Source organism: Ranitomeya variabilis, chromosome 7, assembly GCF_051348905.1.
Source record: "Ranitomeya variabilis isolate aRanVar5 chromosome 7, aRanVar5.hap1, whole genome shotgun sequence".
Taxonomy (NCBI): Eukaryota; Metazoa; Chordata; class Amphibia; order Anura; family Dendrobatidae; genus Ranitomeya; species Ranitomeya variabilis.
The window spans coordinates 218,759,638-218,779,180 of NC_135238.1; the positions used below are offsets into that span (position 1 = coordinate 218,759,638).

At 39.1% G+C, this 19,543-nt stretch overlaps 1 protein-coding gene across 4 annotated transcripts in view; it reads right to left on the minus strand.

The window, feature by feature from the left end:
• Positions 1–11,958: 11,958 nt before the first annotated feature.
• Positions 11,959–19,543, minus strand: part of GALNT13 (polypeptide N-acetylgalactosaminyltransferase 13) — a 371,281-nt gene continuing 363,696 nt past the window's right edge. For 2 of the 4 annotated variants that reach the window (XM_077272937.1, XM_077272936.1), the window contains one exon: positions 11,959–13,254. In XM_077272937.1, coding sequence (XP_077129052.1) covers positions 13,114–13,254 — 141 coding nt within the window. In that variant the 3' untranslated portion in view covers positions 11,959–13,113. Of the gene's footprint in view, positions 13,255–17,599; positions 17,798–19,543 lie in introns of all 4 variants that reach the window. The other 2 variants (XR_013217812.1, XM_077272935.1) reach the window with 2 other exon arrangements.

Sequence of the window (19,543 nt, forward strand, 5' to 3'; positions counted from 1 at the left end):
TAGATCACATCATTAAGGACTAGAACAGATCAGGAAGATGACGGTATCACAAGGTAATCTGAGTAATGATGGGAGTACCAGTCACTACTGACAGAGGTTATGGCTCTGTATGGAAAATCCATGTTTCAGAGTAATGAATACATTTCCAGTTAGTTCAACAAAGTACTGGAACAGAACATTTTAATAGGGTTTTCCTATACTTAGAGGGAATCTGTCAGCAGGTTTTATCCATGTTATCTGAAAGTAAGATGATGAATGGACACCCTGATTCCAACGATGTGTCACTTAATGGGCTGTGTTCTTATTTCAATATAATCAGTGTTTTATCAGCAGGAGATTATCACTACAGGACTAGGTGTCTCATGCCTCCTAGTCCAACCACGCCCCCATCACTGATTAGCAGCTCTTTGACTATGCAATGTTGACAGAAAGTAGCCAATCAGTGGTGGGGGCGGGGTTATACACAGATCAGCATTCTGAGCTCTGCTAGATCTGCTGCAGAGAAAACTGTGATTCTATCACAACTGCTGCACCCAGTAAACTAAGTGATACATCACTGGAATCAGGGTTTATGTCCCTACATCATGCTGCTGTCAGATTTCATAGCAAAAAAGGCAGCCTCCTTCTCCTTGTGAGATTAATTAAGCGGATTAACCGGATTCGTCCAGGAAAGTCGTCACTGATCTGCAAAGTCAGAAGTTCTATACATGGACAGCAGAGGTACGTGACACATTCTGACAATTTTCGGCCCACTGGCAGAGAATGTGCTGATATTTGGCCACAACTAATACGTTTTCGCAGATGAGGAACATAAGAGGACACGGCTTACTGAGCGCAATCGGGCAGCAGGATCTTTTACCAGCGCAATCAAACTGGAGCCTCAAAGTGCTGGGTTGAAGGATGGCGGGATATCACTCACACAAAGACCCGCCACCCACAGGATGTGCAGAGCAGTTATTAAAGAGACACTACTGAACTGCTACTACTAAAAAGTGTCTAGAATTGTCATCTGAATGCAGTCCGGTGGTTTCTAGGTTCTCTTTGACTTGCATGGCCAAGTGCGATTCGACTAATGGAAACCACCCGGGCATACAGTGATATTTTTCCAGCTTGGTCCAAGGAAAAAATGTGACATCTGGACGGCTCCATGGATTAACATTGGTCCAACAGCAATCCGATTTTTTGTCATATAACACTTGGACCGAAAACACAGCCATGTGCCCGAGCCCTAAGACGCACCAATACTTCTGATATCGGGAAGGGATTAATATTAATAGTATTAAGCGGCAATACCACAAATAACCTGTGAAAATTGGTGGAGCTCTTTTTAGAAGAAGGCAGCCATGTCAATATCAGCGCGGAATTCCCTCTTTGGTAATTTCCCAACTTTGCAAAAAAAAATAAAAAATTGCAATTTACAAGGAGACAATTACAGTTGAACGTTAGTGTAAAAGACTTGATGGAGGTGACCTACATTGTTGTGATCAGTAGTTTAATAGCAGAGTAAGTGTCGGGAGGGAGTCAGCTAATACTAGAGCGGCGGTCGTATAAGTATATATAATTAGCATAGTATGCGCGCTCTTGTCTTTTACTACTACTTAATGGATTACACCCCAATTAGAGTTCAACAAACAAAACATATGTGACGCACTTGAAATGTAACCTCCATGATCCCCGCGTCCTCGTATGTAATTATATCTCTTCTCCGTATTCCAACTTAAAGAAGGGTTTAATAAAACATATCTTCGGCGTTGGGAGCAGGAGAGGTTGTGATGAGGCCTCAGCTGCTGGATTATTGTATCCATTATCACAAGTCGTCCCAAGATATTTTATTCATTTCCTAAGATTTACAGGATTGGCAATCTTCATCTCCGCTAAAGCTCAGCGTAAACATGGAGAAGTTTGAGGCCAAAGTGTCTCCTGGATAATGTTTCCGACCAGAAAGTGTGATATTGGCAGGTCTAGATAGTGAGTTTTGTAAAAATGGAGGAAAAAGTTAAGATAGATATTAGATTAGGCAGCGCTTGGCTCAGTGGTTAGCACAGCAGCCTTGCAGCGCTGGGGTCCTGGGTTCAAATCCCACCAAGGGCAACATCTGCAAAGAGTTTGTATGTTTTCCCCTTGATTGTATGATTTTGTGGGCTTCATCCCACACTCCAAAAAAAGACATATTGATAGGGAATCTAGATTGTGAGCCCCAATGGGGACAGTGACGATAATGTCTATAAAGCGCTGTGGAATTAATTGGTGCTATATAAGTGAATAAAATAAATAAATAATAGGTATGTAAGGATGGCGTTCGCTCATGAAAGTTGCAAATGGAGCAGGTACATTTGCCTTTGTTTTGTTTATCCGCTAAGTTGATGCCGAATTCGGCTTTTTGTTCTCTTTTGATGTCTTTCATTTGCATATAACGGAAAATAGGTGATGATCGCAAGTGACCAAAAATGCATAAGCATTGACTTAATAAGGTAAAATTTAAATAATTTAATGATGCATGTTCATTCTGCCATTTCAGATTCCGTCACGAGATCTTGGAGGTCGAACTCTTTTTTCTTTTGCTGTTGCGCAACTACTGTAACAGGGAGCGGTATCCCCCCTTTCATTGCCATTAACGTGTCTACAAAGTCCTGGTTTTCTGAGTTACCTGAATCCTCCCCTTTTTCTTCATCACGGATCTATGGGTGGTGTATATAAGGAAGAGCAGCGAGAATAAAGAAGTTGGGATTGGGTTGGTGTTTTTTGCGCTTTACATGTCTGAGTTTCACAGTCCTTGTATGCCGAGAGACTTCAATTTGCCTGGACTGTCTTGATTTTTGGAGAAAAAAAATCAAGGCAAATTTAGGGAATTCTGGGCCAAAAAGGGTGGGGTTTACACAATATTGTCATACAATAGGAAATTTTGCCAGGGATGGGGTAGAGCCGAGGTGAGACTACAGTGTCCCTAAGTTATCAACATGAATGTTGGTAACTATTGGTGTACAACCATATTTCTCAACTGGCCATGTGTCTCCTCACCAGTTTTTAACAGCCAAAACACAGGGTTTGTCACCTGAATAGCAATTCAAAGAGGGATGGGTGGTGGGCACCACATAAGAAGCACTTGCAGCCCCAACTAGATATGGCCCCCATAACATCGTATCTTGAGAGCCCAGCTGAAATAAGCTAATCAAATTAGACGTTGCGTAAGCGTCAGGTAGAGTTAAGTCTAGAAACTCTATAAATCACCTTCATAAATTATTATTCCTCCAGGAGGATTTAAAGAAAATGTATGGAAATCTGTTTGTTGGGAATTACCATATAATTACTCTTTTTTTTTTCCTTATATAAATCCCAACTGGTAATCCTGAGAGTGACAGTAATACGCAAAATACTAAAATGTCACCAGCACTGCCCAAATTCCCCGGTAAATTGGGAAATAAAATTTCAGTTCTTCATGACAGAATCCAAAGATATGCAAATGCCTCCAGAACAAATTGTCATGAGGGCGAGAAAATACACAGTAGAAATTAGTCATTGCTTTAATGAAAACAGTAACCTGTCTACAGAAGAAATAATAATACTATACTCTGCAAATATAAAGCTAGATGAAATCAGCCTTACGCTTCCAAAAAATGTCATTGATGACTCCAATTTACAATTCTCAACAGGTTGTGACCCACATCAAAATCATAACTGGGTGGCCAACTATAGACACGTATATCATAAGCATCACCTGACAGAGTATCACTAATTCATGTTCTTCTTTTTGCTTTTTTTCAATGGTGACCCAACTTGCACTACTCATTTTGGGATATGTCAAGCTAATAGGGGTGACATATCTGTATTAGGTAACAAAAGTCTCTAGCCTATGACTGAGTGACCTAAATTGAGTGGGTGGGGGAAAAGGTTATAGTATGGAGATGAGCGGATCATCTGCAGAGGTTCAACTTTGCATTCAATTTCCTTAAATTTGTGGTTTCACGTGAATTCCAACATTTTGACATTCGACTTGCAGTTTGCAAAAAAAAAAAAAATGTGCCTGGCACCATGGCGCACACTGCTAAAGCATCAGAGAGAGAGAGAGAGACAATGTTATTTTGCATTGCTGCATGACCTCTCCATAATGCCCATGCACCTGTGACATCTAGTAAATTATCATACTTTGTACAGTGGTGGTCAGTACCGGGGCAATCAAAAATCAGTGATCCCAGTGAAGCACAGTTTTTACTGCAGAGTTATTTTTCATCTCCAGAGTGACTGGGTTAGTCTCTGTCTCCTGTAGAGTATAAGCTCTTATGCTCATTAAGGTCCTCTCTGTCTCCTGTAGAGTGTAAGATCTTATGGTCATCGGGTCCTCTCTCCTGTAGAGTGTAAGCTCTTATGGTCAGCAGGGTCATCTCTCTCCTGTAGAGTGTAAGATCTTATGGTCAGCGGGGTCCTCTCTCTCTCCTGTAGAGTGTAAGCTCTTATGGTCAGTGGTGTCCTCTCTCTCCTGTAGAATGTAAGCTCTTATGGTCAGTGGGGTCCTCTCTCCTGTAGAGTGTAAGCTCTTATGGTCAGCTGGATCCTCTCTCTCCTGTAGAGTGTAAGCTCTTATGGTCAGTGGGGTCCTCTCTCTCCTGTAGAGTGTAAGCTCTTATGGTCATTGGGGTCCTCTCTCTTCTGTAGAGTGTAAGCTCTTATGGTCAGTGGGGTCCTCTCTGTCTCCTGTAGAGTGTAAGCTCTTATGGTCAGCTGGATCCTCTCTCTCTCCTGTAGAGTGCATGCTCTCATGGTTACCAGTCTGTCTTGCAGAATTTAAGCTCTTATAATCAGCGGAGTTCTCCCTCTCCTTTCCTTCACATGTATATTCTGAGCAATTACAAGGTTTCCAGTACTGAGATTCGCATAAATTTATTCAACACAAATTACATTTTGGGGAAAATCTGGCAAAGTTCTCAAGTTATAAAAGGTGTACTAATTTTTACTTAAGTGCACTGGTACAAAAGTAACGAAAGGAGTGAAAAGCCTTTAACATTGATCCCCTTAAAATAAGCCTATCATAGGGTAACTGCTGTCAGCAATCAGCTGTAATCTGTGGAGAACCAAGCATCAAGCACCAGTTTTCCTGCAGCGCCCTCACAGGACAAATTAGGCATTTCATGAATATCCATTGAAATAAAGGTGTTACAGTATGTAGTTTATGGACATGTGCTGGGTCCTCCTGAGCAAGATATGATCTTTATGGATGATCTCTATTCCACAGAAGGCCCTATTAGGGTGTCTGAACATTGTGGATGGTACCCCATGGAGAACCCCATTGAATACCAAAGAATCGAAATTCATGACTTTTAGCTTAAAAGTGTCAATTGTTCCTAATAGCAAAATGTAAATGGTCTGGTAAGTGGATGAGCGCCAAGTGAAGGATCAAGGAGTGTTATACAATGGCTATAATTGCAAATTAATGTTCCACTTTAGCCCCATTACAATTATTAATGGTTTATGCATTATACACTGTACGGCAGGTCTATTACCTTCAGAAATGATTAATGAGTAGCTCAGGTTTGGAGTGACTTCAAAGATTATATTAAGCAACTGCCTAAAATGCAATTATATAATGCCATAATAGTATATAATATATCTAGTCTGTGGGCCCAATTCGTTATTACATTTGCACCTTTTTTGTCTAGTTTTTGGTGTTTTTTGACTGTTATTGATTTACAACAAAATCTACTTTTAAGTGGTGCCTATGTTAAATGTTTTTTTCATGGTCTCTATTCTGGGTGAGGCATAGTGTTTCCACCTGATTTATCAACTCCAACTTTTTAAAAAGTCACTTTTTTTGTATAAATGTCCTCGATTCCCCCTCTTAAATCATCTTGCGCACATTGTGTGCCATTTTAGAGGAACATGCAACTTTTTGCTCCATAAATTAGAAAAATTAAGAGCATTTTTGCAAAATTCATGAACCAAGTCATCAAACACCACAGGACAAAAAAGAAAGGTAACTTAAAAATGCAAATGATGAATCAATCCCTACGTGTCAGAGGAAATGCTTCATTGATAACTTAGACGTCTGTAAATAATACCGACCTAATAAAAATTAAGAAAGATTTCTCGTTTTCCTGCCTGTAAAAATTATATGTTGTGACAAAGTCACTGGAAAAGTACTGGAAGGGAGATACGTATCACTGAGGTTATCAGCTTCAGTGATCTGAACCTAGAAAAATGCTCCAGCACACTAAGTGCTGAGAGTGGTTAAACGGACTTGCTAAGGGCTAGGGTTAATGAACATCTGAAGAGTAGGTGGGAGGCTGTTCACCATATCTCCATCCCAGGGTGTGGTTTAGGAGGTAAACAATCAGCCTTCTAAGGGTACCGTCTCACATAACGATTTACCAACGATCACGACCAGCGATACGACCTGGCCGTGATCGTTGGTAAGTCGTTGTATGGTCGCTGGGGAGCTGTCACACAGACCACTCTCCAGCGACCAACGATGCCGAGGTTCGCTGGTAACAAGGGTAAACATCGGGTTACTAAGCGCAGGGCCGCGCTTAGTAACCCGATGTTTACCGTGGTTACCAGCGTAAAAGTAAAAAAAAAAAAAACGTACATACTCACCATCTGATGTCCGTCAGGTCCCTTGCCACTGTGAGACGGTACCCTAAGTCATTCAATGTTCAGTGTGCCTGGAGATGCAAACTCCTGAACGGTGTTTATGTGAAAGGAAGCTGAACCTTGTTACCCAGAGTCACCGGATCCCTGAAATCACAAGGACTGTACTACGCTATCTTTTGTTTTTCCGTTATGCCAGAAAGGCTGTGTTTATTTTGCTGAGCTGTGCACTGGTTTGTGCTGTACCTTTTAAATAAACCAGTGGAAGACACGAAGTGGTCCTGTGTCTACTACCTCTGTGAGCAGCTGAGTGAGCCAATCTACCACAATGTATAAACATCACATTCTGACCATGAATGTTACATAGGCACTCCATTCTTGAGAACAGAGATTTTTTTTATAATAAGGAGTAAAGCAAAGTTGTTTGTTTTCACAAGCACATTGCAATTTTACCAGTTTAAGATAAGACAAGCCCTTTAAAGAAAGAGTTTCTGCAGCAGCAGCACTATATATTCTACATTTTTCTGCCCCATCATAACAAACAATCCAGCATCTGCATAACTTCTTCTGAAAATGAATGCTTAATACAAAAATAATGAAATACAACAATCTCCCCCTCAGTCTTAATAAAGAGGTTCTGCAGCAGCTGAGATGTGTATTATAATAAATAATGTACCTTATGTGATGAAGGATATTAAAAGTCATTTTGGAGTTCCCTGACCCTAATACATTTACTACTCGCACCCAAGTCAGGACTTTCTACCACTGTTACCTGCAATGAACTGCCTACTTTTTGTTTTTTGGTTGGGGTAAGCGTCTGATCCATCCATTTTCCAAGTCATCCTGTGGATTTTTCAGGCTAAATCGGGACTGCTGGCATGTTTTTTTCTCTCAGCCTGCTCTCTTGTACTACTTATAAAAACAACCAATTATTGTACAGCTTTGAATTTTTAAGAGCGGTTGAAGAAATGAAAGACAAGCTCTAATTGGTTGCTATAGGCAACATGGCTAGTGTTATTGCTCAGACAGTTTGGCAACATAAGGCCTTACTCCTTTTGTGTATATTTTCGTAATAAATGACACAATTAAAATGTAAGGAAATGTGGAAAACGCAGAATTAATTTTCCTTGTTTAATTCAAAACATTCTTGTTGGTCCAGAAAAAGCAAGCAGAACATTACATCGAATGGACTGACGAGTTCCAGGGACCAAACTATACTCTAAATTTCACTGAACTGTCGCTATAGATAAATCTTTAACAGTGTCGGACGGTCATGAATCAATCTGATCACAGTATGAGAGAAATGAAAGAAATTAGTCAAAATTATGGCAAAGTTTCCCTTAGTTTTCTCAAAGTATTACACCATTTTTGCTTTAATTGTTGGCGGCCATGACAGTTTTTGTCTTTTATGTTTTGGTCTTGCTCAGTAGTTATACAGAGGTAATTCGGTAGAGGGTAGAGCTTTCTGCTTTTACTCGCTGCCTGGTATCAGAATACCATAGTATAGGTGAAGTGGCCTGCTGGTAGCTAGCTAGAATTACATTTTGTAGATGAAAATTTTCCCCAAATTTGGACAGATTCATTTCAGATTTAAAATTCCTGAATACTAGTTACAGTACAATAAAATATAATTGATATCCCGCCCTGACCAGTCCTGTCACTGCAGCTCTCCACCCGGTCCAACACTCACTCCCTTCAGTCTTGTCTTATAGTTGTGAATGTCCTCTGGCACTGACTAGGCCTGACAAAAGGCTCATTCAGATGTCCGATTTTCACGTATAAGTGCTAGCCGTTTTTCACCAAAAACACTTGTACCTGTGATAGTCTATGAAGCCATCCACATGTCTGTGATCTTTTCTCAGCGCTCCGCAGAAAATGATGGAAACATGTCCTATTTTAAACCGGGGGTCAGATCAAAATCGGTAATGAAAGTCAATGGGTCTGTGAAAAAAATTGGACTGCACTTTGATGACATCAAAATGTTTTCTGATTTTCACGAACTGTCTGACTGAAAAATGTTGAGAAACTTTAAAAAGAAAAAAAATTCTCCACGTACGAAACAACAGATGACACTTGTAGCACACTGTGATCAAACTCTGATCAGAATAATCAGTATGTGGAAAAATTGGACATCCGAATGAGCCCTAAGTCTCAGGCGGTCATGTTGGGTGGGACGCTCAAAACGGAATAGTCAGCACCGGAAGATATTCCTAGATCCAAAATTATACCAAAGGGATTGAGTGGAGAACCAGGTGGGGAGCTAACGGATGAGGGCGGCCATTTTTCTGGATTCACGAGAATCAAATACAAAAATTTCAAGGAATTTATAATGAATTTGGTTCACTTCGAATCGATTAGTTTAATCTCAGGACTTTTTACCCTTGAAATATAGCTGGCATATTTGGGTGCGATTTGGGGAGTTCTGGCTTCACATGGAGCTTAGTTTGCCATTTAGGAGAAAATTACTCACTAATTTTCAAGATTGTTTTATATATAAACTTTTAATTTTCAAGAAGTAATTTTTGGCAGCTATGGAAATGGAACACCATTTCATACCATATTTACCTCCAGGACATAAAATCGATGCGGAACATACTTATGTGTTATCATGGCTTGCACAAAAATGACTGTACGTAAGAGAGAATTCAAATCTGAATAAATTCTTTATTTTTCCGTTCTGCCTACACGGGTTTCTCTGTTTCTCTGCAGTCCTGCTCCTGTGGGCCTACTTTTACTCTTAGGCCACGTTCACGCTTTCAGTATTTGGTCAGTATTTCACATCAGTATTCGTAAGCCAAAACTAGGAGTGGAACAATCAGAGGAAAAGTAAAACCCCTGGCAAAAATTATGGAATCACCGGCCTTGGAGGATGTTCATTCAGTTGTTTAATTTTGTAGAAAAAAAAGCAGATCACAGACATGACACAAAACTAAAGTCATTTCAAGTGGCAACTTTTTGGCTTTAAGAATCACTAAAAGAAATCTAGAACAAAAAATGTGGTAGTCAGTAATGGTTACTTTTTTTTATCCAAGCATAGGGGTAAAATTATGAAATCACTCAATTCTGAGGAAAAAATTATGGAATCATGAAAAACAAACAAACAAAAAAAACCTCCAAAACATCACTAGTATTTTGTTGCACCACCTCTGGCTTTTATAGCAGCTTGCAGGCTCTGAGGCATGGACTTAATGAGTGTCACACAGGACTCTTCATCAATCTGGCTCCAACTTTCTCTGATTGCTGTTGCCAGATCAACTTTGCAGGTTGGAGCCTTGTCATGGACCATTTTCTTCAACTTACACCAAAGATTTTCAATAGGATTGAGATCCGAACTATTTGCAGCCATGACATTGACCTTATATGTCTTTTTTCACGGAATGTTTGCACAGTTTTTGCTCTATGGCAGGATGCATTATCATCTTGAAAAATGATTTCATCATCCCCAATCATCCTTTCAATTGATGGGATAAGAAAAATGTCCAAAATATCAACATAAACTTGTGCATTTATTGAAGATGTAATGACAGCCATCTCCCCAGTGCCTTTACCTGACATGCAGCCCCATATCATCAATGACTGTGGAAATTTGCATGTTCTCTTCAGGCAGTCATCTTTATAAATCTCATTGAAGCGGCACCAAACAAAAGTTCCAGCATCATCACCTTGCCCAATGCAGATTCGCGATTCATCACTGAATATGACTTTCATCCAGTCATCCACAGCCCACAATTGCTTTTCCTTAGCCCATTGTAACCTTGTTTTTTCCTGTTTAGGTGTTAATGATGGCTTTTGTTTAGCTTTTCTGTATGTAAATCCCATTTCCTCTAGGTGGTTTCTTACAGTTCGGTCACAGACGTTGACTCCAGTTTCCACCCATTCGTTTCTCATTTGTTTTGTTGTGCATTTCCTGTTTTGGAGACATATTGCTTTAAGTTTCCAGTCTTGATGCTTGGATGTCTTCCTTGGTCTACCAGTATGTTTGCCTTTAACAACCTTCCCATGTTGTTTGTATTTGGTCCAGATTTTAGACACAGCTGACTGTGAACAATCAACATCTTTTGCAACACTACGTGATGATTTACCTTCTTTTAAGAGTTTGATAATCCCCTCCTTTGTTTCAATTGACATCTCTCATGTTGGAGCCATGATTCATGTCAGTCCACTTGGTGCAACAGCTCTCCAAGGTGTGATCACTCCTTTTTAGATGCAGACTAACAAGCAGATCAAATTTGATGCAGGTGTTATTTTTGGGTATGAAAATTTACAGGGTGATTCCATAATTGTTTCCTCAGAATTGAGTGATTCCATAATTTTTCCCCTATGCTTGGATAAAAAAAGGTAACCATTACTGACTACCACATTATTTGTTCTTGATTTCTTTCAGTGTTTCTTAAAGCCAGAAAGTTGCCATTTGAAATGACTTTAGTTTTGTGCCATGTCTGTGATCTGCTTTTTTTCTACAAAATTAAACAACTGAATGAACATCCTCCAAGGCCGGTGATTCCACAATTTTTGCCAGGGGTTGTATAATAGAAACACGTCAACAATTCTGCATTTTTCACCCATTCCTGGTTTTGGTTTAAAAGAACTGATGTACAACACCGACCAAATACTGTACTGAATGTGGGAACATGGCCTTATAAGGGCTCTCCTGGATCAATGAAAAATTGTCTAAAAGCTGTAAATGCCATAAAAACATGGAGTTTACTGAAGGTGTCCTTGCCATCTTGGTACTCTTGTGAAGCTGAGCTACAGGCTGACATTTATAGGAGACCATCAGAATACTGTTCAAGCACTAACTAGTTAAAAAAATAAGCTTTAAAAATATAAAAAATATATTGTTTGAATCACCTGCTGTCCCAATTTAAAATTAGAGAAATTAAAAAAAAAATTTTTGGTATACTCCGACCATAAAAGTCTGACAGGGCAATGTTTTAAATCATTTCACCTATCAGGTAAATGGCGTAAAAAAAAATCCTCTTCCCTTCCTCTTCAACATTTAAAAAAACTTCATATATGCCCCAAAACGCTATAAAAAAAAAAGTCAGCTCATGTAAAAACATTAAAAAAAAATTTCACATGGGAAAATAAAGTGTTGAGTCTAAGAAGATGGCGAAACAAGACAAATTTTCTGTTTCAAAGCACAAAACTTTTTTAAGCCGTTAACATAATAAAAAAAAATATATACAAATTTTGGAATTGCCATAAGGTCATTTTTACCAGACAATGAAGATTGAAAATGATACCAAAAATACAAAGGGGAATTGCACTTTTTTTAAGCCTTTCAATTAATTTAGAATTTTCATTTCAGATTTTTCAGTACATTGTATGGTAAAATAAAAGGTGTCATTCAAAACTATTAATCATCCTGAAAAAAATGAAACAAAAAACCTTGTAATCTCGATGGAAAAATAATAAAAAAGTTATGGCTCTTGGAAGAAAGGGAGGAAAAAATGAAAGTGCAAAAACTAAAATTGGCTGCATCCTTAAGGCATTATGGGAAGATTGTTTTTGTTTTTTTATGCCATATGCAGCCTTTATCCAAATTTTTGGTTGACCATGGAATACCCTTTTAGCCAAGTTCTGATTGTTGACGTTCCTAGGGCTGGTTGGGCGTAGGAAAGTAGGAGCATACATTGCCCGTCACCACCGGTGTTAATATCAGCTGGGTTGGTGGTGTTTGGACTCGTTGTCAACCCTGTACACAGCACACGTGGCACGTATCATGCCATCACAGCTATGCCCTATCAGTATATCCTAGACCAATTTTAAGGAGCAACAACTTTTTAAATTGACTTTAGAATCAAGGACATGAAAAGTATAAGACATTGCACACAAGATCTTCTTAAGGCCGGAGTCACACTTGTGAGAAACTCGCACAAGTCTCTCGCATCAATACCCGGCACTGCCGCCGGCACTCGGGACTGGAGTGTATGGCTGCATAGAAATACATAAAGCTGCACACTCCGATCCCGAGTGCCGGATATTGATGAGAGAGACTCGTAGGAGTTTCTCGCATCACACTTGCAAGTGTGACCGCGGCCTTTTACAGGTTCAATCACCTCTTAACATTTTTCTAAAAAGCCCTCCGGCACAATGGAGCTTGGACTGGTGACGGCATGACTGTTTGTGGTCGCTCTTGCCCGTATCTGGATTTTCACGTCCTTTGTTTAGTAATAAAATATTCTTTTAGATTATAATATTTCCAATCTTCTCTGGTTTAGCATCTGTGACACATGTTGTGGATCCTGGGGTGTCTGGATATATTCAGCCTCCAGAGTGTCCTGCTTATTCCTCTGGCAAACAGACACAATTTGCATCTGGGCATGTAGAGTCAGGTATCGTTAACGGAAGAATAATTAGAAAAGGTCCTATTTATGTCCTCCCAGATGGATTCAAAGAGGTTTTTTTTTTAATTATTTTATGTCAGTAAGAGCGAAGAAAGTGTCATTTTCCATTCAAGTGTTCTTATAGCTGCTAATTAAGGTCCTCAGACTTTGCATCGGGGGCCAATTCGTCAGCCAGCGCGGAGTTTTAGGCATTCAAGGTCATGTTACGTAACAGCCACTGCTGGGATCTGCTTCCGTTGCACTCCTTCATGGTTGGGACCATTTTATCGTCATCTGTCGGCTCGTCCAAGCACTGGTTGCTGTTTATATGTCTCAGGACAAAATGCTGCAGAGAAAAGAAGCAACAGATGCCTGTTTAATATTACATGAGATTAAGTGCAGCAAACTCACGAACAAAGCAAGTCAGAAAAAGCGCCAGAATAGTAGAGATTCATATCCATCCATCTAACTGTTTCATATCAATCAATATATCTATCTTTCGATTTACTGCCTTTTTTTCTAGAGCAGTATGCATGAGTTGAGCGAATTTTTCAGTATTCAGTTCGGATTATGATCATCGGCTAATATTGTTTTTGCAATATTTGCCAAACATGACCAAATGCCATTGGAGTCAATAGGAGTAGAAATGAGCACATATGTTCGGAACGATTGTCAAACATAAATTTGACACGAATAGGGTACCAATATGGCCTGAATATTGTGTTATTCACATGTCCATGTTTTTACCACAGCCATGAGTCTATGAAAAACTCATGGAGACATGTCCATTTTTTCTGGTATAACGGAATAAAAGGGCTAATACAAGTCAATGGGTCCGTAAAAAATATGTACAGCACACGGATGGCATCATTGTAGAGTCCACATGGTGTCCGTATTTAACCATGAAAAATATAGGAGAAGCTTTTTAATTTATTTATCCACCAGTAAAAAAAACACTAATGGCACTAATAGTAAAAATGGACATGGACCGTACACTGATCCAAAACATTCATGACACCAGTTCATTTTTTTCACAGACGTGTGAATGAGGCCCCACCAAAATGACAAGCCCACATATCAGCAAATGGGACAAATTCATTTTTCAGCAATATTATTATGTGAAAACCTAATAAATACAAGCATAGGTTTCACAAGACATAAAATATATCCCTGGAAAATATATAGTAATTTTATCTTAGCTTCTGCATTCCCTTTAGATACATTTTTTTTTTTACTAATATTGAACATTTATTTTTTAAAAGTGTAATGTGACGACAACTATAACAGCTCAAACAGATTTTCATTGAGCTTTGCTTAATTCTAAATAATAAATAGTATAGGAACATGGTAAAAAACAAACAAAAGAAAACTTGCAGCTGTTTCGCATAGTATAACGCTTCCTCAGGGTTTTGAATGCGAAATGAGTATAGGCTTTTCTACCATGTTCTTATGCTGCTGATTAAATGAAATGCGGTAAGTTTTTCAAATATCTTGGTGAGTGTCATGGCTTTCTGTTCACTGATAATACGTTTGTGTGGACTGATAGACTTGTTCAGTGCCACTGAGCATCACCTATAAAACTACAGTGGGTCCATAGCACTTGGGTGATGTGGATTTGTATTTTTATGACACAGAACAGTGCCAGTCTTCTCTTATTGCATCCAGTAATGCAATAATACAAGAGCACATTTCCTAAATTGGGTTGCAAGCACATTGGGTTGACTGCCATAGTAGCTGTATTGGCTGAACGGAAGAATCTTTTTTGGCCTATAAAGACTCATTTGGATGAAATTTTGGTATTTTTTCTCATACGATGTGAATACTTTTCTGCCATCCTCAGGGTCTCTTCTGAATAATATGCTCAGCATGACAGCATGTGTGCATCATGCTACAATGAAAACATTACATCAGGCCTAGAAATCAGAAAGGTACAGAGAATTCTGGCCGGTAGGAGGCAATTCGCAGGGGCTCCTGGGCTACTGATATGGCCACAGGTCCTAGGTCCTGAGACTCCATTTGCTCACCACTACAAATAACCTGTCAGTTTTCTGATGATTTTTTTGTCCTGAGTTTACAATGATAACAACAAAAAGAGGATATTCTGACTGGAATAAGGTAAATTCTCCCCACACACTTTTGATGAAGGTTAGCTGAACGTGCCATTTTCTGCAGAACTGGACAACCAATTGGTGCGCATGGGAACCTCATAACTCTCATCCAATAGATGATGTCATGGAGAAAACCATCATGCAGTTGGAATTTCAATGTTTCAATTGTTTTTTACGGAGATACGTTGTTAATGGAGGTTTCTGGCATCAACTTTTACCACTATCCCCTTTGAAAACATGAATTCTCAGTTGAGCTTTGCACTCATATATATGGGGGACTTGGGAGAGATAGCTGTTGGCCAGATAAACATACCGGTGACATGTATCTCATTTGTTTGGCCACCTTAAGTCTAAGGGTACCGTCACACAGTACCATTTACATCGCTACGACGGCACGATCCGTGACGTCGCAGCGTCGTATGATTATCGCTCCAGCGTCGTAGACTGCGGTCACACGTTGCAATCACGGCGCTGGAGCGATGCCGAAGTCCCCGGGTAACCAGGGTAAACATCGGGTTACTAAGCGCAGGGCCGCGCTTAGTAACCCGATGTTTACCCTGGTTACCAGCGTAAACGTAAAAAAAAAAAAACAGTACATACTCACATTCCGGTGTCTGTCCCCCGGCGTTCTGCTTCTCTCCACTGTGTAAGCGCCATAGCCGGAAAGCACAGCGGTGACGTCACCGCGTCACCGCTGTGCTCACTTTCCGGCTTGCCGGCGCTCACAGTGCAGAGAAGCTGAGACGCCGGAGGACAGACACCGGAATGTGAGTATGTACTGTTTGGTTTTTTTTACTTTTACGCTGGTAACCACGGTAAACATCGGGTTACTAAGCGCGGCCCTGCGCTTAGTTACCCGATGTTTACCCTGGTTACAAGCGAACACATCGCTGGATCGCTGTCACACACAACGATCCAGCGATGTCAGCGGGTGATCAAGCGACGAAATAAAGTTCCATACGATCTGCTACGACGTACGATTCTCAGCACGGTCCCTGATCGCTGCTGCGTGTCAGACACTGCGATATCGTATGGATATCGCTAGAACGTCACGAATCGTACCGTCGTAGCGATCAAAATGGCACTGTGTGACGGTACCCTAAGATACTCCAGAGACATGTTGGAACCCTGCTGAAACAATACATATCAATTCTCTTTGAACATCTGGATTCTCCTGGATAAAGGAAAGACTTCTTGGACAATTTAGAAAATCATCACATTGCTGCAAAACCTCACCAAAAAGAGGCTTCCTATTTGTAATTGTGCAAATAAAGCCTCCTGAAGAAGCGGTCAGTGAAACGCACGTTGGGGCAGAGGGACGCCGAGGATCACCACGCTATAGCACTCTGGTAATGTGTCTTTGTTTACATTGTCATATTGGAGCTTTATTTGCACAATAATTATTCATCATTACCCACAATTTGCTCTTATATCTCTCCACAAGCTGTTACTGCTGCAACACAGGATAGTCTAAGTGTTAGTAAATAGATCAACTGACCGAACAATATATATATATATATATAAATAGTTTGTAGCCAAAAAAAGTCAAATATACAATAGATCAATGGCCAAACTTATATGTGCTAAAAAACAGGGAAATGTGAAATATGTGAAATATGAATAGCATACTGGCTTATGAACTTTATGAACAAACACATTAGGCATTCAGCTCAGATACCATAGGTAAGTGTTCACACCAGACAGTCAGTGTAGTTACCCATTCGATCTGAGATTACCTTGACGTTTTGGTGAATGGGCTCACAACGTTTGCAAATCTTGTGCTAAAAATCTCATGTGTTTGTTCATAAAGTTCATAAGCCAGTATGCTATTCATATTTCACATATTTCACATTTCCCTGTTTTTTAGCACATATAAGTTTGGCCATTGATCTATTGTATATAAGTCTAAGTGTTAGACATCATTTTATTATTTGGTCAGCATAGGCCATGATATTTTTTTCATTTGTTTCATTTCATTTCATTTCATTTGTCCCCTTTTCCTCATAGTTTGTAAGCTTGCGAGCAGTGCCCTCATTCCTCCTGGTATCTATTTTGAACTGTGATTTCTGTTATGCTGTAATGTCTATTGTCTGTACAAGTCCCCTCTATTAGTTGTAAAGCGCTGCGGAATATGTTGGCGCTATATAAATAAAAATTATTATTATTATTATTATTTGTTCCAGCATGAGAATATGAGGTCATTTTATGTGGAATTTAGCTCTTTTTTTGCATTTTTTTGTGCACAGTTACACCATAGTGCTACGGGAAACTGGTGGTTTTCCTACGGTTATCGTGTCCCTCTTTCTATGGATTCTGCACTTTTCTGTTTATTTTTGTTGTATGTTTATTTAGTTTTAAATTATGTTTAATAAATGACATTTTATCCAGTAAGCACCACTTGTTTTGGAATTTACTATATAGTATAATAACCAAAAAAAAAGTGATTTATTAATAAAATATATACAATATCTTTGCTATTGCAATTTATTGATTTTACATTTTTGAGTTATTTGCAGATCCATAGTTCAAATTCTGGGATGTCGTATGGGATGCATTATATTATCATCAATATATTATACCAACCTCATAAAGCTTTCATAGAAAGTAATCAGTGGGACTGTAAAAAACATTTCTAATAACCTCCAGTCTGGTATAATTCCTCAGAATCCAGGCTTGCCGGCTGTTGCCGTTACAGTATTCCACAGTAGGGCCAAATGTGCCATCCTCTATTTGGCTTAAAGTCAAACATGATTGGGTTATGATATGGAGAAATGAATGGGTCTGTGCAACAGAAAGAGACAAGTCAAAGCAAAAACTCATGAATAATAAATGATATAGTGAAATGATGTTCACAAACACAAAGTACAGTAGATGTAACACGGAAAGATGGAGGCGCAGACGTACAAGGCTCAAACAGAGGAAAGATCACAAAAATATATCGCGGATTGTTGTTGTCTTTTTTCTACATACAAACATATTAAGAAGTATTGGATGTAATAACATGTAATGTACAATTCTCGTTGTGTGTCTGTGTATAATTCCGGAACAGAGAGTTTTTCATCCATTTATACATGGGCATTGTAATTAAAAATGGAAGGAAATGTATTTAAATGAATTATCCCTCCTCCCTTCCCAAGAAAAGGGTGGGACAAGTCTTAAATTGATATTCGAATCACCAGACTAATTTTCTTTGGTTATTTTACTGTCAGTGATGAACCTGGTGGATGATGGATTGTGATCATTTCCATCCGATGCATGGTATGAAGTTGCTGGATCGAAATACAAAATAAAGACCTCCCCCCGAATATCATGAGCAATTTATAATACTGGTGTTTTCTCATGTTTTGAGGTTTCTTTGGGCCCCCCTAGGGCCCAAGTGTGAAAGCCATCTCTGCACATCCTATGCTTTACCAGACACAATAGAAGAATACTAATGATCACTAATGACATGACATGTAAGCCTGGGGTCTACAAAGTAAATGGCCTCAGGGTACGTTATAATCATTGGTGGACTGTAATTGTATTTAAAAAAAATTTAGATTTAATCATGGATGATCCTCTTTAAAGATGGTCTGTCATCAGGTCAAATGTGGCCAGTTTTTGCACTCGTTTTATTTTCGTAGCTCCCATGAGTATTCTATTTTTTTTTAAATCCGCTATACGGTTCCAGAGATATGGACCTTTTTACTTAGTGCTAATTTTTAGCAAGTGATTGAGCTCAGAATAATTATGCAGAACAGCTTAAAGTCCCACCCCAGAGGATCTGGTAAGAAATGCCCATTGGTATAAACTATAAAAAGTAGCACTAAATGAAGAGGCCATCATCTCTATAATACTGTACGTCTGAGGAGAAGAGTTGCCGAGGATGAAACCGTGACAGATTGCAAATAAAATTTGTGCACCACTGTACTTACTGCTCTTTAAAAAGATAATCCAAATTATATCACCTGAAGTTCTCTACCAAAGAAAAAGATAAAAAGGAACCCTACTGATGTTATCTAGGATTTATCTTTGCTCTTGAAGCACACTCTCTCCCTTTCTCTCTGTCCCTCTCTCTCTCATTGCTCAAAAAAATAAAATGAACACTAAAATACCACATCCTAGATATCACTGAATTAAATATTCCAGTTGCAAATCTTTATTCATTACATAGTGTAATGCGTTGAGAACAATATATATATATATATATATATATATATATATATATATATATATATATATATATATATATATATATATATATATAAATAAAAATAATAATCAATGTAAATCAAAATTAATATCCCATAGAGGCCTGGATTTGGAATGATACTCAAAATCAAAGTGGAAAATCAAATTACAGGCTTATCCAACTTCAGTGGAAATGCCTCTAGACAAGGAAATGATGCTCAGTAGTGTGTGTGGCTTCCACGTGTCTGTGTGACCTCCCTACAATGCCTCGGCATGCTACTAATGAGGCAGTGTATGTTTTCTGGAGAGATTTCCTCCCAGACCTGGATTAAAGCATCAGTCAGCTCCTGGAGAGTC